At 56.1% G+C, this 26,800-nt stretch overlaps 10 protein-coding genes across 10 annotated transcripts; 6 read left to right on the forward strand and 4 right to left on the reverse strand.

Annotated features, from left to right (window-relative positions):
* The first annotated feature begins 114 nt into the window (after window positions 1-114).
* Window positions 115-1,580, forward strand: BDV59DRAFT_172734 (bifunctional phosphatidyl-N-methylethanolamine N-methyltransferase/phosphatidyl-N-dimethylethanolamine N-methyltransferase). The gene is made up of 5 exons (XM_073688761.1): window positions 115-225; window positions 295-334; window positions 397-413; window positions 503-932; window positions 1,095-1,580. The coding sequence occupies exons 1-5, from the start codon at window positions 177-179 to the stop codon at window positions 1,168-1,170; spliced, it is 612 nt and encodes a 203-aa protein (XP_073551135.1). The 5' UTR covers window positions 115-176; the 3' UTR covers window positions 1,171-1,580.
* Window positions 1,581-3,812, reverse strand: BDV59DRAFT_172735 (RXT2 domain-containing protein). Its single transcript, XM_073688762.1, has 4 exons — window positions 3,549-3,812; window positions 3,363-3,484; window positions 3,083-3,236; window positions 1,581-3,003 (listed from the first exon to the last, which is right to left on the reverse strand). Exons 1-4 carry the CDS (start codon window positions 3,619-3,621, stop codon window positions 1,793-1,795), a joined length of 1,560 nt encoding a protein of 519 aa, XP_073551136.1. The 5' UTR covers window positions 3,622-3,812; the 3' UTR covers window positions 1,581-1,792.
* Window positions 3,813-3,902: 90 nt separating this feature from the next.
* On the reverse strand, window positions 3,903-8,293 carry BDV59DRAFT_172737 (uncharacterized protein). The gene is made up of 4 exons (XM_073688763.1): window positions 7,811-8,293; window positions 6,044-7,658; window positions 5,864-5,977; window positions 3,903-5,801 (listed from the first exon to the last, which is right to left on the reverse strand). The coding sequence occupies exons 1-4, from the start codon at window positions 8,093-8,095 to the stop codon at window positions 4,036-4,038; spliced, it is 3,780 nt and encodes a 1,259-aa protein (XP_073551137.1). The 5' UTR covers window positions 8,096-8,293; the 3' UTR covers window positions 3,903-4,035.
* Window positions 8,294-11,043: 2,750 nt separating this feature from the next.
* BDV59DRAFT_134000 (Alpha/Beta hydrolase protein) lies at window positions 11,044-14,249 on the forward strand. Its single transcript, XM_073687021.1, has 2 exons — window positions 11,044-13,263; window positions 13,314-14,249. Exons 1-2 carry the CDS (start codon window positions 11,460-11,462, stop codon window positions 14,228-14,230), a joined length of 2,721 nt encoding a protein of 906 aa, XP_073551138.1. The 5' UTR covers window positions 11,044-11,459; the 3' UTR covers window positions 14,231-14,249.
* A 211-nt stretch (window positions 14,250-14,460) lies between these two features.
* On the forward strand, window positions 14,461-15,741 carry BDV59DRAFT_134025 (glutaredoxin). The gene is made up of 3 exons (XM_073687022.1): window positions 14,461-14,803; window positions 14,863-15,235; window positions 15,291-15,741. The coding sequence occupies exons 1-3, from the start codon at window positions 14,729-14,731 to the stop codon at window positions 15,602-15,604; spliced, it is 762 nt and encodes a 253-aa protein (XP_073551139.1). The 5' UTR covers window positions 14,461-14,728; the 3' UTR covers window positions 15,605-15,741.
* A 28-nt stretch (window positions 15,742-15,769) lies between these two features.
* Window positions 15,770-17,118, forward strand: BDV59DRAFT_134031 (60S ribosomal protein uL6). The gene is made up of 4 exons (XM_073687023.1): window positions 15,770-15,920; window positions 16,223-16,270; window positions 16,370-16,803; window positions 16,854-17,118. Exons 1-4 carry the CDS (start codon window positions 15,875-15,877, stop codon window positions 16,902-16,904), a joined length of 579 nt encoding a protein of 192 aa, XP_073551140.1. The 5' UTR covers window positions 15,770-15,874; the 3' UTR covers window positions 16,905-17,118.
* Window position 17,119: 1 nt separating this feature from the next.
* Window positions 17,120-19,392, forward strand: BDV59DRAFT_134032 (triacylglycerol lipase family protein). Its single transcript, XM_073687024.1, has 4 exons — window positions 17,120-17,381; window positions 17,437-17,567; window positions 17,622-18,420; window positions 18,497-19,392. The coding sequence occupies exons 1-4, from the start codon at window positions 17,298-17,300 to the stop codon at window positions 19,229-19,231; spliced, it is 1,749 nt and encodes a 582-aa protein (XP_073551141.1). The 5' UTR covers window positions 17,120-17,297; the 3' UTR covers window positions 19,232-19,392.
* Window positions 19,374-21,115, reverse strand: BDV59DRAFT_210909 (putative amino acid permease; the record flags this gene model as incomplete). Its single annotated transcript, XM_073695681.1, has 2 exons — window positions 19,482-21,115; window positions 19,374-19,408 (listed from the first exon to the last, which is right to left on the reverse strand). The coding sequence occupies exons 1-2, from the start codon at window positions 20,971-20,973 to the stop codon at window positions 19,374-19,376; spliced, it is 1,527 nt and encodes a 508-aa protein (XP_073551142.1). The 5' UTR covers window positions 20,974-21,115.
* A 1,239-nt stretch (window positions 21,116-22,354) lies between these two features.
* Window positions 22,355-23,697, forward strand: BDV59DRAFT_199575 (uncharacterized protein; the record flags this gene model as incomplete). Its single annotated transcript, XM_073693389.1, has 2 exons — window positions 22,355-22,900; window positions 22,963-23,697. The coding sequence occupies 2 exons, from the start codon at window positions 22,355-22,357 to the stop codon at window positions 23,695-23,697; spliced, it is 1,281 nt and encodes a 426-aa protein (XP_073551143.1).
* A 227-nt stretch (window positions 23,698-23,924) lies between these two features.
* On the reverse strand, window positions 23,925-26,491 carry BDV59DRAFT_172748 (uncharacterized protein). The gene is made up of 2 exons (XM_073688764.1): window positions 24,302-26,491; window positions 23,925-24,248 (listed from the first exon to the last, which is right to left on the reverse strand). Exons 1-2 carry the CDS (start codon window positions 26,286-26,288, stop codon window positions 24,121-24,123), a joined length of 2,115 nt encoding a protein of 704 aa, XP_073551144.1. The 5' UTR covers window positions 26,289-26,491; the 3' UTR covers window positions 23,925-24,120.
* Window positions 26,492-26,800: the final 309 nt, after the last annotated feature.

Here is a 26,800-nt window from a genome sequence, read left to right on the forward strand (position 1 = left end):
GTGAGCAGCGGCAGGTGGCATTAGATGCGTTTAACTATGCCGGGCCCTGACATAATCAGCCGCCATGTGAAGACGTCATGCCGCTTCGGGTTTGTTTTCCTCGACCTTCTTTCTTCCCCTCATTCTCTTCTCTCCTCTTCTCCCTCCACCCCAACCTTCGTTCTTCGCCTTTCACCATGGCCAGTCTCGCGGATTTTATTGACCTGTCTCAGCAGCCCCTCCAATGTACGTCTGTTCTCCAGCGTCCGGAAATATCCTCCTTCGCATGTGATTCCTAACTCTGCTCTTCCCCAGTGGCTGCGCTGTCCATCGCGTTTAACCCCATCTTCTGGAAGTAAGTCGGTCTGGATGGTGTTACAAGATAGTATCGGAGAATGTAACTGACCCGGGATCCAGCATCGTCGCTCGTACCGGTTGGTCATTCCTTCCCAACTGCAACACAGATCCCGGTTCTGCCACCAAAACAGGAACAACAGCACTAAGCATTTGCCTCAATCTGTAGAGTATCGGAATCACTTCTTGACTCGTACATTCGGCGGTAATGCCTACTACGGCTGCTATTTCCTCGCTGCGACCATCTTCACCCTGGGAATCCTGCGCGACCACCTCTACCAACTGGCCCTGGACTCTCAACCCTTCTATGCCCCTGTGCACCAACCGATCCTGGGCGGCGCCCTCATCGCGGCCGGCTCCGTCTTAGTTGTATCCAGCATGTGGGCCCTGGGTGTCACCGGCACCTATCTTGGAGACTACTTTGGTATCCTCATGGATGCCCCCGTCACCGGGTTCCCCTTCAACGTGACCGGCTCCCCTATGTACTGGGGAAGCACCATGAACTTCCTCGGAGTCGCCCTGTACACTGGAAAGGTCGCCGGTATCTTTCTGACCGCCGAGGTCTTCATCCTCTACTGGTTCGCTCTCCAATGGGAGGAGTAAGTATTTTCCATTTCCTTGGGAGTAAATGTCATGATCCATTTCTACCCTGCCCAATGCGCCTACCTACGTTCCGTTCTGTTCCCACTATGCGACCACCCCGAAAGAGACGAGTGAGCCATCTCATGACTGTCGTGACTGCTGACCACGGCCCTTTGTAGTCCTTTCACTGCCGAGATCTACGCTAAGCGTGAGCGCGAGCGCGCCAAGTCGAAGAAAGGTGGCAAGAAACAGTAACCTTCTCAGCCGCGACGGGACAAATATACAGGGCCGCCTTTGCGGCGAGAGCCACCGTCGATAGAGCTACTCGGACGTTCAACACCCGTGTAATTGAGGAGGTGTGGGCCGGAAAGGCCCAGCACAAGATGTAGGTGCATAGAATTCAACAGTCAACAGGAGAATGGGGAGCTTAGAGACCCGTCAGGATGACATGGACTAATTAAAACTGCAAAAGCGAAAGAGTATTATAGACCGGAGGAGGCTGATAACGGTGTTTTGCTTTTCCTTTGCGTTCTTTTGTACATACGTACATGTTCCCATGGACATACGTGCAGCACGGATGCAGCAGATCAGATATGGTCTCTACAATCGATGTGCCTTTCCAGCTAGATTTATACAAATCTACAGACACTCAAATAAACAAAAACACGCCGCGCATTTTTCGTAAATATCATGGAAAAGGTGGGAATCGTACATAAAAAAGGAGTCAGCCAGCTCATACTCCTCAACCGGAACACACAAACACCACGAACTCCACGCTAGGGATCTATATCGGAGGAAGACTGATGAATGTGCATGACCAGGCCAACTGCAGGATGGCCCCAGGGGTAGGAAAAGCATCCAGTAAAAACCCCCCAGTCTATCGCCGACCTCGTCCTCTCTTGTTGGACGTTCGACTCTCCTCGACGGGTTCGACTTCATCCTCGTCGGCCCCCTTCTTGAGGTCTTCGCCATCCGCCAGGCCCCATTTCTCTCGGTCATACCAATCCTCGCCGTCGCTCATTTCCCCCACATGGCCTTCCGCTTTGCACCACTCGAACACATCGTCCTTCATCCGGCAGGCTCGAAGCAGACACTCCAGCATGTGCTCGAATCCCCGCACCGTCTCCTCCTGTTTCTGCACGTACGACCACAGCAGACGCCGGGTTTCTTCAGCTTCGTTTGGAGGGAGGCCAAAGTTGGCGTCGGGCCGGATGGACTCGGATACGAGGAAGAGAGGATGTGGCGTGGGGAGGGTGCTGAGGGTGTCAGAGGAAGCCGAGGGAGAGGCGCGGCCGGAGTCATCCTCCTGCTGCGGGTTTGCAGCGTTGGTTTGGGCCCGCGTGGTCATCCGACGAGGGGGTTCGGGAGACGAGCCATCCTGCAACTCCTCGTCCCGATCCGTGTCGTTGCCCTGCGCGTCGGGTCGGCGTTCAGGATCTGCTCCGTTGCGCTCATCCCCTGTCATCGGTCGATCGTCATTCGTGTGTCCCTGGACATCTTGGCTGAGCGTGCCATTTCCGCTTGGCTCCGCCTTGTTCCCGTTGACTTGTGTCTTCTGGTCGGTGGTCTCTGGGTGCGGAGGTAGGTCGGCGACGGGAGTATCGACTTCCTCAGACTTGGGCCGTCTTGCTTGCTCGGTGTTAAGATTGTGCCCGTCCGAAAGGCCCTGAGCATCTGGCATTTCGACGTCCTTCTCTGTATTCTGGTCCTGAGCCCCCTTCGATGAACCAGCCACGGAGCTGGAATCAGGGATTCCGCTTTTGAGAAGACTCGATCCTCCGGCGATTGAGGGCGTGGAGATTCCATTCGGACCCGACTGGCTGTTTGGTGAACTAGGCCCGATGTTCGCCATCCGAGGCTCGAAGATCCATCTGTCTTCTGAGGTTTCGACGGCTCCGCAGGGCATCCACGAGGCGTCGCCTAGAAACTGTCGATGAAGGTTTCGCGCACGCCATAGAAGTGCACGCTCCTGGCGTAGTTTCGCTTCGATGGCTTGTGTCATATTGAGGAGGGATTTCGATGTGTAGGCATGCGACAGGGAAGGGTGGCTCGGTAATTCGGAGGGGTGTTTTAGTGGACAGAGGAAATCTACAAGCCAGACCATCATCGATCAGCCATTTGAATAAAATAAATATTGGAAGGATTGGTATATAATGTGGTAACTTACGTTCCAAGGCGATCTCCGAAAATGGGTTTTCCTCGGCTGCAGCAGCGTCCGCTTCAGAGTCTTCATCATCATCGTCCAGCTCGTCCCCTTCGGAGTCGTAACGCACAGGATTATGTTGAAGGATGTAACGTGTGTATCCGGCGTGCTCAATTTTCTGTGGCGTTTCGAAGAAAGTAGAACAGTTAGTTCATCGATTCAAAACAGCAACCCGGGAAGCAAGCCGAAGGCTGTAGGAAAGACATCGAAGTGGGTCACGACATGGCTTGGATAGAGCCCTTACCTGTTTATAGAGTTCCTCCGGGTGGATGTATCCCAAAGCACCTTCGCGCACGAATCTTGCGTTTGCCCGTAGTTTGTTTCCTCGATTCGTCGGTTGTGTGATCGGGTCGTCGGGCTCGGAGTCTGGGAAAGCGTCAATGGGGTAACGCACAAGAGTGAAAGGGGCGGAAGAAATAAGATCACGCACAATCGTTCTCTTTGCGTAGGGCCTTTTTCATGCCCACGATGGTGTCCGCGATGAGAGCCGCCTGCGCCGCCATGGCTACGGGTTGAGGCGTGAGAGACGTCTCCAAGAACGGAGCGGATGGGGCCGACGGGGTGCAAAAAAGCGACTGGAGTGTGGTAAGAGTAAAGGAGCGCAAATATGAGAATGTTCACTTGAATAACATGCAGGCAACAAGTATCAGCTCAAGGAAGGCTGGAGACAGCACAGGAGAGGCAGATGAGAGGGACTGCGCAGCTGTTGGATTCCCTCATCTGGGGAGCTGCTCCGATCGCCGTCGCTAGTCCGCTTTGGGCCGCGCGTGATAAGGGCTCCCACGTGATCGTCTACTCCGGAATTAATTATACAACAGCCAATGTCCACTCTATCCATGCATCTAAATGACATTCATACATCGTGTCCGTTCACTGTGAAACTAGGCGATCCCACCAGGAGACGCTAGTTCCTCGATCTAATCCTCCGCGTCTACCCATACCAATATGCCTTTCTTGTCCGATCGCATATCCTCCGTGGGAAGCACTCGTAGGGTCTTGTTGAAGTAGGTATCTACCACCAGAAGTTGGGGTTGAATCCACTGTCCCCGCTTAGATGCTAGTAAATTGTACCGGACCGTATGACGACTCAATGGTACGAGTTGGACAATCATCGTCTTAGGTCCACTGAAGGCGAAATGCTCACTGGCTTCCATCGTGAGGTTAAAGGTGAGAAAATGGGTAGATGGGTTTTCCAAGGTGTAGTCCACATGGACCAACCCGGAGAGCGTCTTTGATCCCACGGCCGAAGCAAGTACGCGAGGTTCGCCGGCGGGGACAACAAAACGAGGCACCGCAAGCGTCGACGTCGTGGAGTGACTCTCGTCAAGGCTTTCGCTCTCACTACTCCGACGCCAGTGGATCTCTAAAGCAAGATTCACTGCGGTCGGTCTTCTATCACCCAGTACTAGCTTCTGCATATCCAAGATGAAATTCGACTCGCGTAGTTCCTCCGGGTGTATCTCCGGCGTCTCTGGACTGGCAACCTCTTCCGGGCCGACGTGGCAGGTCGCTCCTCCACCGGTTCCCAGCAGCACAAGCGAAACTCGCTCGATAACAAGGGGTTCCAGGGCGAAAGACACAAGTTTTGAATTCAGGCACCACCGCTGGTGTAGACCTGCCGGCTTGGGGGTTCCTTGGGCGTCGAACATGTCTTCATCCACGGAGAAGAAATCCGGCCATTCCAAGGTATGGAGTCGGGGGTGGAACTCGTAGTTCGCTTCGAATGGCCGTACGATAGACAGACTCACCCGTGCCGTCGCAATTATGGGTGTATGCACGTCGGACACCAGGTTGTAAACGCAAGATATCTCCAAGTCGTAGTCCGAAGCGTCGTCCGTGCTGAAGAGCACGACCTCCAGTTCTCGCTCAGAAGAGTTCTCCAAAACACCGATCGGTCGTTTCAGAAAATGAGCAACGCCCTCAATAGGCGTACTCACACCGGATTCCTGCGGCTCCGCGGTGCCGTCTTCATCCATCCATGAGATCTTGGCCGCAGAGTCTGGGCGACCGAAAAGACGGATTTCAGTGACAATATCCGCAGCCTCATCTTCTTCGTTGTGAATACCAAGTTTGAGGACGACGCGCTCGTTCGTGTAGTAATTATCTTTCAGGTTGGGAGTGGTGATCCGGATCTTGGGAGGCTTAGGCAGGATCCTACACTGGGTAGTGTCGCGTCCTTTTCCTACCCTTCTTCGCGTCACGCCGCTGGGGGTCTGCTGCCACCAAAAAGGGTCTCGATCGCCTAGATCTGTCACGGCACAAGCAAGATCATATTTTTCTTCCTCGATAAGAACGGTGGCAGACGCAACCCGAGACTCCCCAGCTTCGCGTGGAACGCATGTCAAATTGAACACTTTAGTTTGCGAGGGTCCTATTGTCAAGTCGGCAACACCCGTAAGAGTTTCCAGATGGTTAGTGGGTGATTGAACAATCGATGTGTCGGCGGATAGTCTGGGCTCTTGTAGCGCAATGAACGATACAACGCAAGGACTTGTGGTATCGGCAGACACATCGTCGCTTGACTCGAGCTTTATCGGACGAAGACAACCCTCGAATACGATCTTGACCGCCGAAAATTTGATTGGGGCAGACGTTGGCTGGGCACAGGATCTGATGACAAGCTGAACCGACAGAGGTTCGCCAACATTTCCTTCGGCGTGTTGGATGACAAATGATGCCGAGACTGTCCAAGAGAAGCAGATTGGTTAGTATGGCCCTCAGTAAGGGCAGTTGTGGTACGCCTACCGCTCGAAACTATGTCCTCCGCTTTCAAGACAATACATGGCTTGGGCTTCACCAGAGGAAGGTCACCAAGGCTCTTATGAATGTCATAAGACCAATCAGGTTTTGGCTGGAATACTACAAATACTGTCAGCAAGAGAGATGATCGCGCAGTGAGTGGTACAATGTTGGGCATATATTTACCTCTGTTGAGTAACTCGCAATCTACCCTCAAAACGGTCTCGTTATCCTGCATGCGCAGGGCGCATTCTCGCAGGGCCCAGCCAAGCCTCCCCATTAGACTCCACCAGCCTGCACGTCTCCAAGTTAGGGTGGACCATAACGGTTGAAGCAAATGGTAAGCCTCGGTCCATGACCCGACACGCATATACTCTTCCGCTATTTCCAGCCGGAGCCGCTCTGTCATCCGGACTTGGTCACGTTTTGAGAATTCCTCCAACGCTGCCTCCAAGGCAGTCAAAATCAAGCGTGAATGATCAAATCCAGTCGACCCAGCTTGGGGTGCCTCTATATGAGTTTCTGGGGCTAAATATGTATCGTAGAGGTAAGCCTTGCTAGCAATCTGAGAAGCAGGAGACTGGCCAGGAGGGATGCGGTCCTCGGCGGGGATTTGTTCGGCTAAGAGGCGGCGTTGCATACTATGTTTTGCAGATCGATATAGCCAGTATCCTTCATGATGGAGTTGTTCCCACGGCTTGATAATATCGCCTGAATGTACTGTCTTTTCTCGAGGAACGAATATCGAGTATTGCTCGTTAAACTGCTCCTGAGAGATACCTACTGAGGTAAAGGAGGGGATGTGTGCTTGACGGATAAGCTGCGCCATCACCATGGACCATCTTGCTTCCCAGGCCTCCCAACCATAATTCCTTGTGCCTTTGCCGCGTTGATTGATTATGTCTTGCGAACGGGAACGGTGTCTCACCCACGATCTTACTGCGGCAGTGGTTTGGCCCATTTGAAGTAGGCATCGGATCATGCGTATTGCGATGGCATCAGCTATCAGACGAGTGTCGTTAAACCGCGGGCTCCAACCCGCGATATTCTCAAACACCTCTTGTCCGAAGAGGGTATCATAGGCGCTTTCGTAGTTTCTGAGGGCGGCGTCGACCTCTTGACGAAATTCGGCGAATATCCCCATCTTGAATTCGTATCTAACGTTCCACCCTTGAAGGGACAATGTCTGAGAGGTGCCACTGGTGGGCGGTGCAGTCGGGGGTGGTATAGTGCTTCGATTCCGCTTTCGCCTGGCATGTTTGGACAGATCCCGATAGTACTCCATCAGCGATGGCTGAAGAAGGGACAGCAGAGAAACGGAAAACCCTTTCAGCTCCCCTACAGTGGCGTCTGGCGGGATGAGAAAGATAGACTTCTGATCGAGGTTGGTCGCCCTGCGAATACTTGCTACTCGATCATCCGCATCCCGAGCATAGTCGCCCTCGCCTTCTTCCGATAAGAGAACAACTATGAAGCGAGTCTTGTATCCGGACGAGGCCCATTCCTGTTTCAGGCCGTTTATTTCAATCTTAAGTTGATTGTCGCGCAAGGAGCTCATATTTGGATCTAGGCAAAAGGGAAAGAAGTTGATCACGGCGGCCGGGACAAGGCTCTGGTGTTTCGTGACCCATAATGGCGTCAGCAACCCGTCCGGGAAGGTTGGAGAACTGGGAGTCAACGGAGATATTGGCGAATGCAGGACGAATGAGGGCATTGGTGGCTTATCATTGTCGCCTTCTGCCGGGCTCATGGGAGGGGACACAGGCGGAGGGTCGGCCTTGCGCGGGGGTAACCGGTAGGACTATTTTGGTCAGCAATATTCTGAGAATGTATTGAACGTCGGTCCCGGTTGGTTCGTGCATCCTTGCACTACTTCAGGGGCTACTGCTGTAGATGTAGCGCACCGCGGGGGAGCTGCTGCGGGGAGGTTCCAAACGACATGCATCAACTCACCCGCCCAATGCTTTTGATTCGGTATTCGACGTCTGACTTTGGTGCGTATGTCTGATCATTCGGACCCCAGGGAGCTAGAGAGGCATCTTCTTCGAGCAACGCCGTCCGCAATTCCTCCGCGATTGAGCCGCTCAAGGGTGGGAAATCCGAGTATATTTTGACACCTTTCTCCTGGAGGGGATAGAGAGCCTCGACCTCGGGGTCATCTTCGGAGGTCGGTTCGAGCCCCGAGATCAGGACAAAGGGAAGATTGTGGGCGATATAGTCTTCGGGGTAGGCGTCCATTGCGGACAGAGGTTGGGTCGGCGGAGCTTGCGATCACCGCATTTCTAACGAGAGGGGAACGTCGGAGGTCACCTGGGGTGACACGTGGTGTTATGGATGGTGTTCGAGCAGAAGAGATGTTGTAGGACAATAAAGCAGGAAGGGATGTGTCGATATGGTCTATCGGCGTCGAGAAACAAGGTGGAGGTGGTTGAAGCGGCAGTCGGATTGCTGAAGATGGACAAGTCGGTTGATTCGATGCGATCAATTCAGAATGCCAAGCCTTCCTCCCCATTCCGAATCCTCAGCATGGACCAAGTATGAGGGTTATGGGATGATTTATATTCCTTGCGAAATCTAAACTCTGTATGCATAGAGGCATTGCTATGGGGAGTGTGTTGTTCAATAGTAGTATGTATGGTGTAAATCCGCACAATATATTCTACCTGAATGTATATAAAAAAGGACGGGGTCGGCAATCAAGAGCCGGGAACCAACATGGACGCTCACCACTTCAACAAGGAATTCTGTCTATTATATACATATGACATGGTGCATATATGGGTGTATTAATTTTTTTTTTAACTCATCCCCAAAGTGTTCCCTGCGATTTGGCAGGAGGACTGAAGGCTAGAAATGATGAACGCAGTAAACGCCGTCGCCTCAAGTCCTAGTAGTTATTTACATGTAGCTGTGCGTGGATTAGGCTAAATTGAACTTTGATCCGATATGGTCTATCACCTATATCTACGTGATCATATTGGATGATGTTATGTAGGATGATTATGGTCAGCCAAATAAAGCTATAGATGGATATGCAGGCAGTACGGAGTATGAACCAATGGACCGGCATGATTAATGCAGACACCCCTAGAAATGGCCTCAGAAATCACAAAGAAGGCCGAGCTCATTCCTAGCAAGAAATTATCTGGTCGTAGATCAGAGTGAACCACGCCTTTGCGATGGATGTAATAAACAGCCTCCGCTGCTTCTTGTGGACATCATTTCAGTCGCAGGGATGCATCGACATCGACGGTATAATTATACTGGTCAATAGTCGCTCTTAACCTCGAAGCTATGCTTTATGTCTTTAACAGAGGTGAGGAACTGTGCCGCTTGGGAATGTCACCACGAATGGCGGGGGTATTTGATAACGACACGGCGCTTTACTCGTGCGATTAGTGAGGCTGGCCCTCGACTTAGGACCCCATTAAGATCTGGCTCATAGAATACCGGCTCGTTTATCTCATCAGGTGAGCTAGCTTGGTCTTGTTTGGCTAATCGTAAACACAACTCATGTCAGATGATGATTTCGACGGAAGTGATCGACCCTTTAAGATCATCAGGCTTTCTGTGGGTTGGGAAGAATTCTTTGATAAACAGCTGGGCGACCAACAGATGGGGATGTAGATGGCGGACATTATGATTCGGAGATTTTCGATCCTCGCAAGCCATGGCTATCAACGGAGGCTGCGGACATCCAGTCTCGGATCGATATTCTATGACCAGCCATTGGCCCTAAAATCTCCAGGACCATTCGATTCCGTGGAAGAGATGATCGATTACGAGGGTCGGGTGGACAACCCCTTCGCTTCCAAAACATATCCCTCAGTGGACGGGCTTACTGGTGGTGCAGCGATACAGAAATGTTGGTCTGAACATAATAGTAATGTAGAGGTACTTATTGGAGATCAGAGATTGTATTTCAACATGTTGAATTCGTGTGGGAGGAATAGTCGTGATGCGAAGTGCAGAAAGCCACTTTAAGAATTTAAAGACCATGGCTGCTCAAAGACCACGCATAGACGGTCCTTCCGTCGTCATATGGAATAATTTGCAATATTTATTAAGGTTACCGTCCACACCACTAACCAAGAGCTTCTGCATTAGAGTGAGACGCTTTATGCGACGCGGTGGAGAGGTCTCACGTTGGAAGAAGCTCATTAAGCTCGAAGGTAAAGTTCTCCCTTGGAACTCGATCAAGAAAGGATTCCCTTCTTCTGCAAAGGGAGATGTCGGTAATTGCTCGTCTCACAGTGAAACCGGACTGTCGATCGTTGCAATTGTCTCTACGCGCTACAGCGCACGTCGTAGAGAAGCCCAACTCATGAAGTATTGGCGCTCGACAAGAATGCAGAAATACTTAACAGGACAGTATAGGTCAGCATGCAATACCCGGACTGACAGGACGAGCTGACCCAGTCTGTGGATATGCCCAGAAAGAGCGCAGGATTGGATTGCATGATTGTGTGGTTCGGTGGGCCCGCGATCTCAGGAACCGGCTCGGCCAAACTGGTCTAACCACCCTCGGGGAGGACGGACCAAGCGTTTCCGTCCAGGTGTGACGGCAGGGATTGGCTTCCCATCCTCGACGATGCAGGTCTTCTGGGCACACAGCCAGTCCATATTGGATCGATGGTGAAACTGGCAAGCGCTGAAACAATGACGTCGTCGGGAGGACGAAACCCGATACGAGGGTTGCTCAATTGTTGACATGGAATCGACAGGTCCAATGCAATTTGTATCAGTTATGAATGGTGCGTGGACGGCCATTCGTCTTCAAGGACGAGAAGGCCTGAAATTTGGATCTGCGAACCATGCGGAGGGAGGTTTCATAGTGGGTTACCCAGAGCGAATCAGGCCCTCGGGCGGGAATTAAGCAGCTGGAGGGAGAAGATTTCTTCGTGATGCAGAGACGCAATAATCGCCTGTAGCGAGGTGATGATAATTAGAGAAAGATATCATAACAGTCCGCGCCAGAGGATAATGAAGATATAAGACCTGATCTGGTGAGGTGGTGAGGGGAGTCGAGGTCAGTCTCCAATAGGAAGGATATCAGATGTTCGACGACCTCATCCCCTATTTTCCTTCTCTCCCCTCTTCCTATACTCCTGCCGACCACCACCAGTCTTCCTCCTCCGTCAATCCTTTCTGTCTTGGTGCTTTTTGCCTTTCGCTCGCTTGAATCATCCTCCTTCTTCTCCTTCGTCTCCCCTCCTTTCTTCTTGACACCCTCGTTCCCAGATAAACAACGTTCGGCAAGGGGCGCTTCCATGCCGTAAGGGGCTGAATAGGATCGCCCTGGCCCTAAACTTGCTTTTTTTTCTTCCTTTCTTTTTCTGACTGGCACATGCGAAATCGATAGATTGACACCGTTAGCCTCCCCTGCAGACGCCAATTCCTCCTCTGTTCGCTGGATCATGCAAGCACTCACCCAGCCCTCCCGCATCTATCCTGTCTCCTGAACTGGGCTGGGGAGAAAAGAAAGCGATCCTCTCCGGGATTCCAGGCCTTACCTTACCGTCCCCTGTTCAATAATCCAGCGCAACTAAATCAGAGGGAAAGGGGCTAGAAAAATAATCATAAAAAAAAAGAAAAGATCGCGATGGGGGCCGCGATGGATTGCGCAGACGACGCTTCGGTGTCTAAGCTGGATCCCCCTTTCCTGTCGGCTTCATCGTTACTATCCCGACGTCGCAAATCTATCCCTTCGCGCTCACATTCCGCAAACCCTTCAACCGTTGATCCGGGCTCCCCCGAGGTCATCTCGTCCTTGATCTCATCCCTTTCCACGATCTCTGTCCCACTCCAGACCCATTTCGATAACGTGCCGCGCATTGACTCGGAAACCGACCCCTCCTCGCCGGTCTTCTTGCCTCCAGAGCAGCATTCCGTTTTCGACCAGCGTCCACCTAGCAGCGGACATGGTTTTGGAGTGACCTATGGCGCACCCCCCGCGCCGGAGGATCCTCCGCACAGTCCTTTTCTCCATCCGGATGATGCAGCCGTTGCCCCTGTGATCCGGATGGCTCGCGCCCCGCCTTCTCCCAAGGCCAAGTCAACCTTTGATCCTCCCTCCTCTCCCGCAAGACCGACCTCGAGGGGCTCATACACCTCGTCCAAGGCGGCGTATGAAGACTATGCCTTTGGCATGATCACCGCCGAACCCGGACCTCGCGCCTCGACCGCAGCCAGTATCACGTCCACCAGCTCGCGCAAGAGCTTGAAGAACCAGCTTGGGCTCATGAAGAAGTCGTCGCGGGAATTCCTGGGGGACAAAGATCGCCAGGCCGAGCGACTTCGGAAGACGAGTAGCTACAACGACGGGTTGCGCCACAATATTCCCCGCAATCGAGCCAGTCTGCGCTCGCTCTATTCCATGGCCGACGTGGCTGAAGAAGGACGGCCCAGTGCGGCCTCGCTGGAGTCCTCCGGAGGGAAGGTGGTCAGCACTCCTCCCAGCAAGGAACGCTACTCGCAGCAGAGTACGCGAGAGAGCGCCCCCAGCACCCCAGGTGGAATCGGAAGTGGCCGAATGATCCCCGCGCGGGAGTCCTCTTTGCGCCATAGCTTCTCATCCAGTCCCAGACAGCGCAGGTCATCTCGTCACAGCCGACATCCTTCCACCGGAAGCCGAGATGCCAAGGTGGACAGTGGTATTGCCGGGGTCGAGAACGAGGCCGAACAAGTGGCCAAGCGTATCCAGGAGCTGAAAGATCAACAGCAGAAGATCAAAAATGAACTCGAGACGGATGACAGTCCGGATCGAAGCTCCAGGGAGGCCCCGGCGAGGCCAGCTCGGCGGTCCCAAAGGATCGACGAAGATAATTCGTCCCGCGACGCTGCAACCAGCAGCGGGTTCGATGAAAGTGCACCTGCGCCGGCTGTTATGACGGGGAAAAATCGACTGATCAGTCGAAACAATTCGCCGCTTGCCTCGAAGTCTACGAATATGCCCGCTTCACCTTTTCTGCAGAGGCAATCATTTGACAAACCGGAGATTGAAAAACTCCGTTACAGGCAATCAAGCGAGTCGGCGACGCCTCCGCGCCATCATAAACGCTCCCCTTCCGGGCCTGTATCTCCCAACGGTGCTTCTGTTGCCGAAGAGCGTCCATCTAGCGCCGATTCCGTCGACTTGGCCGTTATTGATTACATATCGTCTCCCAAGCTCACCCAGAGGGTATACCATCCGACGACCGGACGTGTGATTGCGTTCTCTGAGGTTGGAGACCCCAAAGGTCATGTCGTCCTGTGCTGTCTTGGCATGGGGCTGACTCGATATTTGATGGCATTTTATGACGAGTTAGCGCGATCTCTCCGCCTGCGACTCATCACCCTGGATCGCCCCGGAGTTGGTGAAAGCGGGCCTTACGTGGACGAGTCTGGCACTCCTCTCAGTTGGCCTGGTAAGGTGTCTCGCCCTGCGCTGTCAAGGATTCTAACTGACCCGACGTAGATGACGTTGCCATTGTCTGCAACCACCTCAGAGTAACCAAGTTCTCGATCCTCGGCCATTCCGCCGGAGCCATCTATGCACTAGCGACTGCTCTACGGATTCCCCAACATATCCGTGGCCGTCTTCACCTCCTAGCCCCTTGGATACCACCGTCGCAACTGTGTAGCCTGGGATCCCAAAAGGCTCCTGTGCCTACCAACGCGGTTCCTTACTCGCAGAGAATCCTCCGGGCGCTCCCTACCTCCATCCTTAAAGTGGCCAATTCCAGCTTTATGAGCGCGACCAGTGCCAGTCTCACGACCAGTCTGCCCAAGTCCCCTCGGCGAGCCAAACGACGAGCGACTGTGAAGGAAATCGCGGGCTCGGACGCCAACGGCGCTCAGAAGGCCCAGGCGAAGATGCTTCCCCAAACCGCGGATCTGAAGACGGAGACTGTGAAGACAGCCTCAGGCTCCGCCGCTAACGGCAGTAAAAGCCCCCAGGTCGCAACGACGCAGGCTGAGGTCGATGCCTCCGAGGAACAGGAGCGTCAGACCGACTACGACAATCGACTGACGCACAAAATCTGGGAATGTGCCACCACCAATGCCAACCCCGCCGTCGACCTCTTAGTTTGTTTGGAACGCCACCAGCCGATTGGGTTCCGCTACGTCGACATCACGCGTAACGTGGTGATCCACCATGGAAGCCGCGACACTCGGGTGCCCGTGGATAATGTGCGATGGCTGGGGCAGACGATGCGGCGCTGCGAGGTGCGGGTGCTCGAAGGGGAAGGCCACGGACTGATGGCCTCGGCGACGGTGATGGGCAATGTCCTGATGGAAATCGCCAAAGAATGGGAGGATTGGATGATTGTGGTGCAGGGTCGACGCCGGGGGACCATTGGACCGCGTACTGGGATTCCCATCCAAGCGTAGGTCGCTGCAGCAGGATCTGTGGCCTGGCGACAAGATACTATACATTTCCTTTCCGTGTCGGCATTGCGTTCAAAATACCCGAATATAGCGTTTCTTTAGTTGTATAATGTTGATTAACTTGGTCTTGCCTCGAGTATTTTATATAATAAGCTTAATTGACTGACGGCTGTTCCTGCCATGACGTAAGACGGCACTACGTACTCCTGTCCGCCCCCCGGCCCGTCTGTCTCCCCACGCGCAGTGCAACCCCCTATCGCGACATTTCATCACTTGCCCGGCGCACATTCTCTATCGGTTTGATCCAGCTCCTGTTTGCAATATCTCCATCAGGTTCTCACCTCATTGAGTGTTGCGAGAGCTGTACAGCACGCCTGTTGGCCCTTGAACCGGATGGGCCGACGCGCCATTGCTTAACCTTATTACAATCGGGCAGCGCCAGTACGCGACGAACAGTTCTCTACCGGCAAGCGACTCCGCGAATACACAGGGGGAGTCAAGATGTTGTCGCATCGACGCCTCCGACTGGTGGCCTTCGCCGCGGTCGTCCTAATCATCATGATCTTCTACTACTCGGTGAGGCTGTCCCATCCACTCTCCCTCTACGCCCAAGCTAACCCCGGCGGAAACGACAGGGCGAATCGAACACGATCCAGAACCAGAGATTCTACCGGTCTACGGTGGCCGCGCTGGAAGCGCACAAGGAAGCCAAGGACGCGGGCAAGGCCGTGCCCGCAGTCCCGGCGGCGAAACCGGGCGAGGGCGGCGCCAACGCGGAGCCCGACACGGAGAATAACGACCAGATGCAACCGGCGATTCCGAAGAGCCCCGGCGGCGGTGACAGCGCGGGCGAGGTGGAGGAGATCCCGATTGCGGGACGGACGAAGATGACGGTGCCTAAGAACCGGCACGAGGCGGACCCGGGGGAACCGAAGGACAAGCCGCAGTCGACGGAGGAGCATACGGAGGCGAAGGCGGAGTTGAACGCGATCCTGAAGCGCGCGCCGAGTGAGTGTTGCAGTGGCTGCCGCTGAGTTTTACGGGTTACTGATGATGGGGCCAGTTATTATCTTCTCCAAGTCGTACTGTCCGTTCAGTAAACGGGCCAAGTCGATCCTTCTGGACCAATACTCGATTCTGCCGGCACCACATGTGGTGGAGTTGGATCACCATGCGCTGGGCCAGCAGCTGCAGAGTATCCTGGGGGAGAATACGGGGCGACGGACGGTGCCGAATGTACTGGTGAGTGGACGGAGTATTGGGGGAGGGGATGAGGTGAGTGCGCTGCATGAGAAGGGGGAGTTGGCGGGGACGTTGCGGGGTCTGGGGGGGAAGTGGCTGCAGGAGGTGCGGGCGAAGGATGATGCAGGGACTTAGGTATTATCTACGTAGGGAGATACTATCTAGGAAGTATGTAGGATAGGTAATGATTTCCTAAAGCGGTACTCCAAGAAAGGGTAACACGTGACCGGCAACACCCTACGGGCGCTAAACCACAACGGGCGCTAAGCGACGCACAAGGCGAATTCGGTCCACCGAAAGAGAGCGTGACTGCCTCGAACGAATTTCGATCCTCTCGACGACCGCCGACCGCTCGACGACATCGACAATTCTCCCCTCGGACATTCCACAGCCCACGCAGTCAAGATGCGGTACATTCACTCCGAGGAACGGCTGCCCATCCCCGAGAATGGTGAGCTCTTCGATTTCCTGTTTTCCCCCGCTGTCCTGTGCGCGTGTTGGACCGTCGACCATGAGCACGGTGGAGGAGGAGGACGACGAGGACATCAACGACCGACGAGAAGAGGGACGCGATGCGACGACTAGGGGGACATTCGCTGGAGGAAATCAGAAAGAAATCCATCTGCTCAATGGTCGATTGTCGAGACGCACACGGCGCAGGACTCTTGAATTCCCGCATTGCCATGACTTTGATTGATTCTACGCTCGCTACATGTTGAGAGAACCGCCCGACTGATTCGAATTCTCCTACAGTGAAGGTTCACATTCGCTCGCGGATCGTGACCGTCGAGGGCCCCCGAGGTACGCAATTTCCATTTTCACAGCCCACAGAATCCTCCCGCCCGTTTATTATTATTTTTTTTTCGACCGACGACCAACTAACCCCGACTTCGCCTGCAGGCAAGCTGGTCAAGGACCTCTCCCACATCGCCGTCACCTTCGGCCGCCCCGAGAAGAATGTCATCTCCATTGAGATGCACCACGGTGTCCGCAAGGGTATTGCCGCTCTGCGTACCGTCCGTACCATCATCAACAACCTGATCATCGGTGTCACCCGTGGCTTCAAGTACAAGATGCGCTACGTGTACGCTCACTTTCCCATCAACGTCAACATCGAGAAGAACGCCGAGACCGGTCAGTTCGAGGTTGAGATCCGTAACTTCTTGGGTGAGAAGTACGTTCGCCGTGTGACCGCCCAGCCCGGCGTTGAGGTCATCACCTCCCCCAACGTCAAGGATGAACTCCAGCTCTCCGGTAACTCCCTGGAGGGTGTCTCCCAGAGCGCCGCCGACATCCAGCAGATCTGCAGAGTCCGCAACAAGGATATCCGAAAGGTGAGCCTGATCCCCTTCGGTGCTGAGAGATGAGAGACTAACGGGAACAGTTCCTGGACGGTCTGTACGTGTCGGAGCGTGGTAACATCGTTGAAGAGTAAATGATGGGAATTGTGTCCGCCTTGATGGGGTCGTTCAGGATGTCTGGAGAATTTAATTTTCGCCTACTTGCATAGGGACGCAGAGCGAAATTAACCAAAAAATCTTACATGGACTATGGAATCTCCCATGCCCTTTACGAGTCCACGGGTGTAGAAAAAATGTTCATGAGCAATCCATTTCTTTTCTGCATTCATGGCGATAGAACCGTATGCGGTTGTAGCAGGACTGAGCGGGCGGTGTTATCATCCCGCCCGCATTCCGCTTCCCCTCAACTTCAACTTCTACCACTCACACTCTCCATTCCCATCTCCATCTCCATCTTCCTTTCCCCCCTCCCTCCCTCCACCCCGCTCAGCATGTGAAAGTCGCGCCAAATTCCCGGCTATCTGAAGATGCTCCCTTCCATCCTCGCGATCACGCGCTTTCTCGCTGGCCTCGCCGTCATGTTTCTGGATGTCGCCCAGTACTGGAAAGATGTACGTCCCCCGGAGAGACCCCCGTGGTGGACGCGAGCTGATAGACAGTGCAAAGAGACTCCTATCGCGGTGGACCTCCCAATCGCCCCGGGGCGAGCTGATGCACCGTCTCGCCACAGCTTGCACCTTCGAGGAGTGGGAGTCGGCGGCCTTCGACCTCGATGAGCTTCTCAGCGTAGATCTCTGGTGAGTGACGCCGTCGGCCCGTCTGCCCGCTACTCCCCCTACTCACCAATCCAGGCGCCAGAACCCGACCAGCCGTCACTATGACTATCGACTCATCCTGCGGCGAGTCGAGGCGCTTCTCAGTGCCCGCGAGGACGGAGACGTCCTGACGCTCTGTAATCTCCTGCGTTCCGGGCTCGTACGCAACCTGGGGAATATCACCTCGCCCAAGCTCTTCCAGCATGCGTACGCCGGCACCAAGTTCCTAATCGACGACTACATCACGCAGGTCGCGCTCTCCATCAAGTACGTCACCGAGCTGCAGACCACCGCCAACCATCACGGCGGGTTCACCTCGCAGGCCAAGCTCGAGCTCCTGCACGACACGCGCCAGGCCTTCGGACGCACCACTCTCGTCCTCCAGGGAGGGTCCATCTTCGGCCTCTGCCACCTGGGCGTGGTCAAGGCGCTCCACCTCCAGGGACTCTTGCCGCGGATCATCACGGGCACCGCCACCGGTGCCCTCATCGCCGCGCTGGTAGGGGTCCACGCCGAAGACGAGCTCCTCCCGTTCCTCAACGGCGAGGGCATCGACCTGTCGGCCTTTGACCGTCGACGGGACACGCACCCTTCATGGTGGCATTCCTACCTGAGCGACAGCCTCACGACGCTCCTCCGCCGCACCCGCCGCTACATCCAAAAGGGCTACTTCTTCGACGCCAGCGTGCTCGAGGACTGCGTGCGCACCAACCTCGGCGACCTCACCTTCGAAGAAGCCTACGCGCGCTCCAAGCGCATCCTCAACATCACCGTCGCCATCTCCAGCAAAAGCGGCAGTCCCAACCTACTCAACTACCTGACCGCGCCGAACGTCGTAAGCCCTCTCCCCCAATCCACCTTATCACCCCCCTCCGGCGCCCCCGTTCGTCTCCCACTAACAACCGGCGCAGCTGATCTGGTCCGCCGCCGTCGCCTCCAACGCCTCCAGCAGCTCCTTCTACCAGCCGGTCACGATCTACTGCAAGGACGAGACCGGGGCGATCGTGCCGTGGCCGCACTCCCAAGACGTGACGTTCCAATCCTGGCACCACGTCCAATACAGCGAGCGCGAGTCGCCGCTCTCGCGCATTGCCGAGCTCTTCAACGTCAACCACTTCATCGTCTCGCAGGCCCGGCCCTACATCGTGCCGTTCCTCCGGTCGAACCTCAGCGTCGGCGACCGCCGCGCCCCCAACCCGGCCTTCAACCCGACCTCATCCATGACGCGGCTGGTCATCACGGAGCTCCGCCACCGACTCCGCCAGCTCGACTCGGTGGGGCTGCTCCCGCCGCCGCTCGCGCGCCTGCTCATCGAGGAGACCATTCCCGGCAGCAGCCTCACCGTCGTGCCGGACCTGTCGCTGTGGGATTTCACCAAGCTGTACCAGAACCCCACCAAGGGCAGTCTGGCGCACTGGATCGCCGAGGGCGAGCGCGGCGTCTGGCCCGCCGTCAGCGCCATGAAGGTGCGCTGCGCCATCGAGATCGAGCTCGACCGCGGCTACCAGGTTGTGCGGCGTCGGCGGCCGTCCGCCGAGAACGCCTCGTCGACGGTACCGGTGCCGGTTCGCGTGCCCGTGGCGATGCCGAACCAGGGGGTGAAGCGGCGGGAGGAGCCCGTCCGGGATGAAGTCGCGGATGTGTAGCGGGTCGTGTACTCAAAAGCGAACCATCAGACTGGCGCAGCTCTACTAATATCTACACTCTACTGTTCTGGTTGCGTTGGACGAAGCACGAGGTATGAAATGTGATTTAGCCCCTGCTACGGTTAAAAAAAAAAAAAAAAGACTACAGCCCATCCGATTCGGGCGGACCCTTGTAAGCTGCAAGCGGGCCAGCAGTCAGCGACAACCATAAGAACGGGGGACGTAGATGGAAGATGTGAAAGGGACTTACACTTCCTCGCGTAGACGACATACCACAGCGCCGACAGCGTCATGAACGCGACAAACACGACGGAGGCGTAGTTCATGGACACGCGGGTGACGGGCAGGGCGGTGGGCATGCTGAACAAGATGAGCTCGAAGGCAATCCAGGCGAGAGCGAGGACGTTGACGACGGGCCCGACGACGGGCCCGCAGCACCAGTGGGCGTGGGCGACGTCCCGCCGGCCCTGGAGGAGGCTGAGGGCGATGGGGATGGCGTAGGCGACGGCGAGGGCGATGACGCCGACGGAGACGAAGGCGGTGAAGGCGGACGAGCTGCCGAGGTTGATCAGGCCCAGGAGCATCTGGATGAGGGTGAGGAGGGCGAGCGAGCCGACGGGGACGCCGAGGCGCGGGTGCACGCGGGCCCAGAGGCGGGCGAGCGGGAGGGCGTCGTCGCGGGCAAAGGCCCAGGTGGAGCGGGAGGCGGCGACGGTGATGCTGATGGAGCAGAAAAGCGTGATGACGAGCACGAGCACGGTGAGACCGAGGGCGGCGCCGGGGGTGCCCATCACGACGTGGAAGATGTAGGGGAGGGCCTGGCCGGCCGGGGCATCGAGGATGTCGGCGAGCCGCGGCAGGGTGAAGCAGATGGGGAGGACGAAGAAGAGGCCGGCGAGGCCGCCGACGGGGACGCTCAGGCTCATGGCCCGCGGCACTTTGATGGCCGGGTTGGGGCACTCCTCGGCCATGGAGGAGATCATGCCAATGGCGGAGAAGCAGTAGGCGGCCGGGAGGAGGCCGATGAAGAAGGTGAAGCCGCCCCAGCCGGAGAGGGTGGTGTCATAGTGGGCCAGGGCGTAGGCGGCGGAGTGTCTGCCGGCGCCGGCCTTGACGGACAGAGCGACGAGGATGATGAGGATGGTGACGGCGGTCCAGGTGGCGCAGATGATGTCGACCTGAGGGAGGTAGCGGTTGGCGAAGGTGCAGATGAGGAACGAGCCGAGGCAGATGGCGTAGAAGATGAGGAGGAGCTGCCAGCTGGAGGCGGACCAGCCGGGATGGTAGAGGGAGATGCAGGCGGACACCAGCGAGGCGAAGCCGAAGTTGACCGACAGGGTGATGGTCCAGTTGCCGATGAGCCAGACCCAGCCGTTGATGAAGGAGATGAGGGTTTTGGAGCCCGGGGCGATCTGGAACGACCAGTAGTAGGGACCGGCCGAGGTGGGATATCGGGACGCCAGCTCGGCCAGAGACAGCGCAATACATTCGTCCAGCACGCAGACCACGATCCACCCGACGAAGATGGACAGGGGACCTCCGCCGTAGATGGCATTGAGCAGGGGGCCTCCCTCGCCGTACGGGATGGCCGCGATGGCAAGGGTCTGGAAAAGGAGGGTGAGGACAGACCGGTTGCGATGCAGCTCTTGCTTGTAGCCAAGCCGGTCGAGTCCTTCGCCTTCGTGGATGCTGGCGGCCTCCAAGGAAGCGTCCTTGTCGACGGACCGGGGGTGTTTTTCCATGGCTGATAGGCGATCTGGAGATAGTTCACAGTCACAAGGACTGAATGACCGGAGTCAACCAGGCATATATACTCCGACCCAACCTTATCATCTGCTAGGACCCTCTGCAGGGGCGGACCAGGTAGCACAGCAGGACATAGTTCTTACCGTGCGATGGTGATCAAGCAGGGAGAGCATGCACCGGGGGAAGCACAGCTAATCAGACGGCGCAGGATCCGGCCGTTGCGATGGCATCTAGCCCAAGAGGGCAAGTTTTTCGTCCACATCGCGTTCCTTATCACGAAGCAGATAAGCCAGACACGGATCGACGAAGCTTGAATGTCTGGTCGGACATGGATACTCTCCTCGCGTGCCGTCTGCTGCGGGCTGACGTGCGATTGGATTTAGAGGGCGGGATACGATGCGCCATGATGCGCCACCATGAGCCCAGACAGCCCGTGTTGGGAAGATGACGATGAGGGGAGGCCATGATGGCCGGCCATGGTCTAGCTGGAAGCGGCAGGGATTCCCTGGTAGAGTTGAGAGAGGTCAAGATGCACGAGAGTCGCATCGGTTTGCTTGTTTGATCGTTTCTCCGCATCTCCCTCCAACTTCCCCGCAGAAGTAGAAGTAGAGTAGATGACGAGGCGGTCGAGGCAGGCAGAACGAGCTACTATATCAGTTGCTGTGCAGATTTAGCAGCCAAACAGTCTGATATCAGGAGATAGCGGGCATTGAGCGGCTAGATTTGCATCGTATCAGCTGTCTGTAGTAAGATTCTGTTTCCACAAGGGCTCGAGGCGTCGAAGGTTGAGTGGAACAAGTAATGAGCGTACATAAGTATATGACGATAGTAGCCACTACCTACACTATCCGGTTACTAGACTGGATAGCCTGGTCGAATAAGCCTGAGTATCGATAGTGACATCCTTTCCTTTGCACGCTTCATAGAAGACATCGCTATGTTTAATGAAGCTTTGGGGCTCAGCATACACCATGGGTTTAGGGCTCGCGAAGAGCACGGCCATCGATCATGGGTCCTGATAGGAAGATGCAGACGCCTCCAATTTGGATAGTCGACAATCGATATGGGATCATGGCCATAAATATGCACTCCAACACGAGGACCCTTCGGGACTTCCCGACAATTCTCGCCCAGCATTCCATCCACACGGCGGGTCGCGGATCTATATGAAACTAGCCTTCAATCGAGTAATGATTCACCCGCCAAGGCAGCATCATCCACGACCAGTCACCCCGTCTCAAAATGAGCTCGGCGGGGTGGCAGTGGCTGCAAGGATCTCCATTCCAGGCTCCCCTTTTCTCACACTCGCTGACAGATAGCTCAGCTGGATGATGCTGGAAACGATTCCAGGATACCCACGCCTGCCGTCTACCCGCGATGGCATTAAGTGACCCGCGTGAAGCGTACAGCACGCTGGAGCTGGACAACCGCGAGCTCGACACACACAAGGAGCCCGCGGCGCTCCCCAGCTCTGGCGCGGAGAAGATTGCCGTCCCTGTGTCGGGGGCATGGCCGTCCGCGTCCGCGGCAGCGGCGGCCCCGGCCGCCGTCCCGGCTGCAACCATCTGCGGACTGCGTCGGCTACATTTCTGGCTGCTGGCGGCGCTGGCAGGCGTGTGCGTTGTCGTCGGCGTCGTCGTGGGGGCTGTTGTGGGCACACGCTCCAGCGACGGCTCGGACAGCAGCGCGCCTCCGTCGACGACGGCCGGGTCGAACTCGACGCGGACGTCGAACCTCGCGGCCGTGTACTACTACGACGAGACGTATTCGACGGGGTACCGGCTGTATGTGCAGAAAGAAGACAACTGGATCCACGAATACACGCGGAACGACTCGAGTGGGTGGACGCACACGTCGCGGCTGGGACCAGCGGTAGCGGATTCGCCCATTGCGGCGACGGTGGTGTATGGCGAGGTGGACTTTGTAGGTGTTGCGCGGAGGCCGGTGGACGCCGTCAAGTGATCTCGTGCTGATGAGCGCTGCAGGATCTGAGGGTGTACTCTACGTCGGAGGCGAACTTCATCCAGGGATTCATTACGCGGTCGATGGACCAGAACCCGACGCAGTGGACGACTGACCCGGAAGGCAACTCGCTGTCGAGGATGAACATCCGGGTGCTGGAGTCGAGCAGCCTCGCCGCGCTCTGGTTGTTCCAGAGCCAGACCAACTACTATCCCTGGGTCTTGTACCAGGAGACGGAGAGCAACCTTACGCTTCGCGGAGGGGACGGCTGGGCCACGGAGGACGTGCCGTTTCTTCGACCGAATCCGCGGACGTCCCTGGCGATGGCACAGAGCTGGACGCGGTATCACAACCTGTCGTCGCTGACGATGTTCTACCAGCACGAAACCGGCGAGATCTCCGGCATCTGGGGGGACGACAAGTACGGCTGGACGGACCTCACGGTGCAGGTGCCGGCGTTCTCGTCGGACTGGGACACGCGGCTTGCTGCGTTTGTGTATAGCCCCGGCGACGGCTCGCCGGAGTATATGGGCCTGCTGGTGTCCAACAGCAGCGGAGTGACTTCCTACGTGATCTGGGAAGGCAAGCATGAGTGGATGGTAGAGAATCCTCCGGCGATGTCCAACCTGGACCGGAATACGCCACTGGCCATTACTGATAACGGACGCGCTTACGGCGTCTCCAAGGGGATGGTGAAAGAGTTTCGATTCTCTACGGATGGATCTTGGGCGGATGTTGGGGACGTGATCGAGCTGTAGATAGCTGCTATTCGACGTTGCATTCGTGGATGATGTACGATATCAAACCAGGAACAAATATACTGTAATACACCGTGTCACTAAGAGCATAGCACTTTTGATATATGTGTCACTGCCTTTCGTGAGACCTGGGCTTTTTGGGACAGGTAGATGTAAGTGGTATGGGCAGCAAGAACGTTGCTGTATCATATAGTTATTCATGGGTGCTTATGATAGTTCAATAAATTGCAGTTGATTGAGAAGATTTATACTGAAGAGATATAACTTCTTCTAATTTAAGCATCATTAATCCAAATAATCCATTAGATATACATAAACGCGCAACGGATATAATATGATAACAAGAAGACAGATGTAAACAAACAGTTCAAATCCAACGTTGCGCCGGATATCACGCAGAGCTGGCCATTACCAAGCCTCAAATTAAGCAGCCGTCTGAGGACGACGGGTCTGGGGTTGCGACGACGGCCGCAGCGAAGGATCACGCTGAGCAGCGTCATGAGAGCGAGGGCGTTGGTTCGGCTGTGCGGCAACGTCCACCAGCGGAGGAACTGTGTGCGGTCAGTATAGTCCCGATGCCATAAACATCCAACGGGAAACTTACTGCTAAATCCGTAACCCTCGGTGGCACCCTCTCGGTTCTGGGGGTCGATTTCGACCCGGATCGCGACATCTAATCCGCCATACATGCCACTGTTACTGCTGAAGCCATCCGCCGCGGAATGGCGCGTACCAGCACCTGCCTCTCCCTTATGCAGAGGGAAGTGTCCGTCCTTCGGGATGGGAACGACCGAGCTATCGGGGGCGGGGGCGGCGTCAGGCGCCTCGACCTCGGTGATGCAGGCGTAGTTGCGCGACGGCATGGTCACCTTGTTCCAAGTGGCGCCCTTTTCCACGCCGCCGGGCTGCTGGTCGAACATGTCCATCAGCGTCTCGTCGGTGTCATGGTCCATATGATGGATCTTGTTGCGCTGACCCAGCAGGTTGGCGACCGCCTTGGGGGGCGGCTTGTTGGTGATGGCGCTGCTGATGACGTTGACCATGTAGCGGGGGTCGTTCTGGCTTTGGATGCGGAGCTTGGGGTTCGAGTAGAAGCGCCCGATGGCGGCCAGGTGGACGTCTCCGCCGAGGATGGTCACCCGGACGGAGTGCGAGGCGGCAAAGTCCTGGAGACGCTGGATGAAATGGCGCCGTTCGCGCTTGTGCTGGCGGGCGGTGTAGTGGTCGTCCAGGTCGTCGAGCAGATCGACCTGGCCGTCGAACTGGTTGAACAAGCCGCCGGCGAATCCGAACCGCTTGTTCAGCAGCCGGATGGGGGCGATCACGGGGGAGCTCAGGATATTTTCCAGCCACGCCAGACGCGGGTAGGCGATGGGCACACCCAGGAGCACAATCAGATGCTTGATCTCGCCGTTGGCGGCGGCCACCTCGCGCTCGAGGCGCGAGAAGATCAGGTCGTAGGTGTCGGGGTAGTTGACCTGGTGGCGGGTGCGCTCGGTGCGCGCATCGACGCCGATGAAGGCCATCCGCTTCCCGAGGCGCATATAGAGGTTGCGACTCCTCTCCTCGACGTAGGGACCAGGGCGCTTGCCGACGATCCAGCTCTCGTCCTCGGGCTGGTCCTGCAGCACAAAGGTGTTCTCCAGCTGACGGGGGTCGGCGCCGGCGGTGCCATTGATGGCCTGCATGGTCTGGGGGGCATCGGTGGTGAAGGTGGACAGGGGCGGGGCGACGTGGTGCTGGAAGAGGCAGTAGTATTTGAAGGCGACGCCGCCGATGCCGCGGAAGACGGAACAGCGCATGAAGTGGTCGGTGTAGGAGCCAAAGCCATCGATGATGTCGTGGTCGTCCCAGATGTTGATCTGGGGAATGCGCGCGTTGGCGGTCCGGAAGGGATCGGTGGAGTACCACCGGATGTAATTGGCGTAGTAGTATTCGTCGCAGCGGGCGCGCAGGGAATTGTTGAAATCGTGGGTGCGTCGCTTGTGGGGGTTCGCGATCGAGGTCCATTCCTTGAGGGGGCCGTCGACGCGGATGCCGTCATTGTAGATCTGGTCGCCACCCCCGATCATCACATGGAAGGGTTTCTGCGCATGGACGCGCAGGACGTCCTTCCAGAGGTTGGGGCCGATCCAGGCGTCCATGTCGGTCCCCACGGAGAAGCCATTGCAGGAATGGAACATGAGGCGCATGGACTGGTCGACGGAGGGGACGACGAAGTCCCAGGGGTCGCGCACGGCCGGGCCGTCGGCATATCGGAAACCGGGGATGGAGTACTCCCAGCGCGTTTCGGAGGAATCGAGGGGGACGGTCAGGGAGAATCGCCAGAAGGCTTTCTGGGGGTCTTCGTACAGCCGCAGGCCGTCAATGGCGACGCCCTGACTGGCGCTGGCGGCCGGGCGCAAAAGGAGACGCGGCTGAGACGGCCCGGGCTTGGAGACCATCAACACACTGCCGCGCCACATTGGGGCGGAATGGGACGAGTCCATGCCCTTGTAGTTGAGAAGGGGGCCGCAGACGACATCGATGTGGGCGGAGGGCTCGTAGACATGGCCATTGGGGGCATCGGGATTGTAGTAACGGTCGGCCATGCTAGTAGGGGAGAGTGTAGAGATATTGAGGTAGAGAGATGGGGGAGAGGAAGAGAGAGGAAGAGAAGAAAGAGAAGAGAAGAGGAAGATCGACGAGTAATCAAAGGGAAGAACCTCAGGCAGGAAGAACCCCAATAGGGCTGCAGGGCTGACCAAACACGAGGTGGAACTGCGACTTGGCAGGAGATATGATTATTATTGTGATCATAGTTATTAGAGAGTTATTAACAGTATTATTCGATGAGTAAACGAACGGTCCAGTTGGCCAGGCAGATGCATTATGACTAATCCCATTCCTATGCATTACTCCAACAGCCGCATACTGCTGCATATAGCCGTCTCTTTAGGTCAGCAGCCCCACCCCCCTTCGGGTGTTGGTCTGCTTCATCCCAACGATAATTTTCATCCCAACGATAAATTTGAAGCTATTCATAAAATTACTCAACACCACCCTGGGAATCGATCCAATATAGTGGTTTAGGACCTTCCTTATCCACCTGGCTAGCTTCCTG

The sequence above is a fragment of the Aspergillus ambiguus genome (assembly GCF_047715705.1).
Source record: "Aspergillus ambiguus strain CBS 117.58 unplaced genomic scaffold BDV59scaffold_5, whole genome shotgun sequence".
Taxonomy (NCBI): Eukaryota; Fungi; Ascomycota; class Eurotiomycetes; order Eurotiales; family Aspergillaceae; genus Aspergillus; species Aspergillus ambiguus.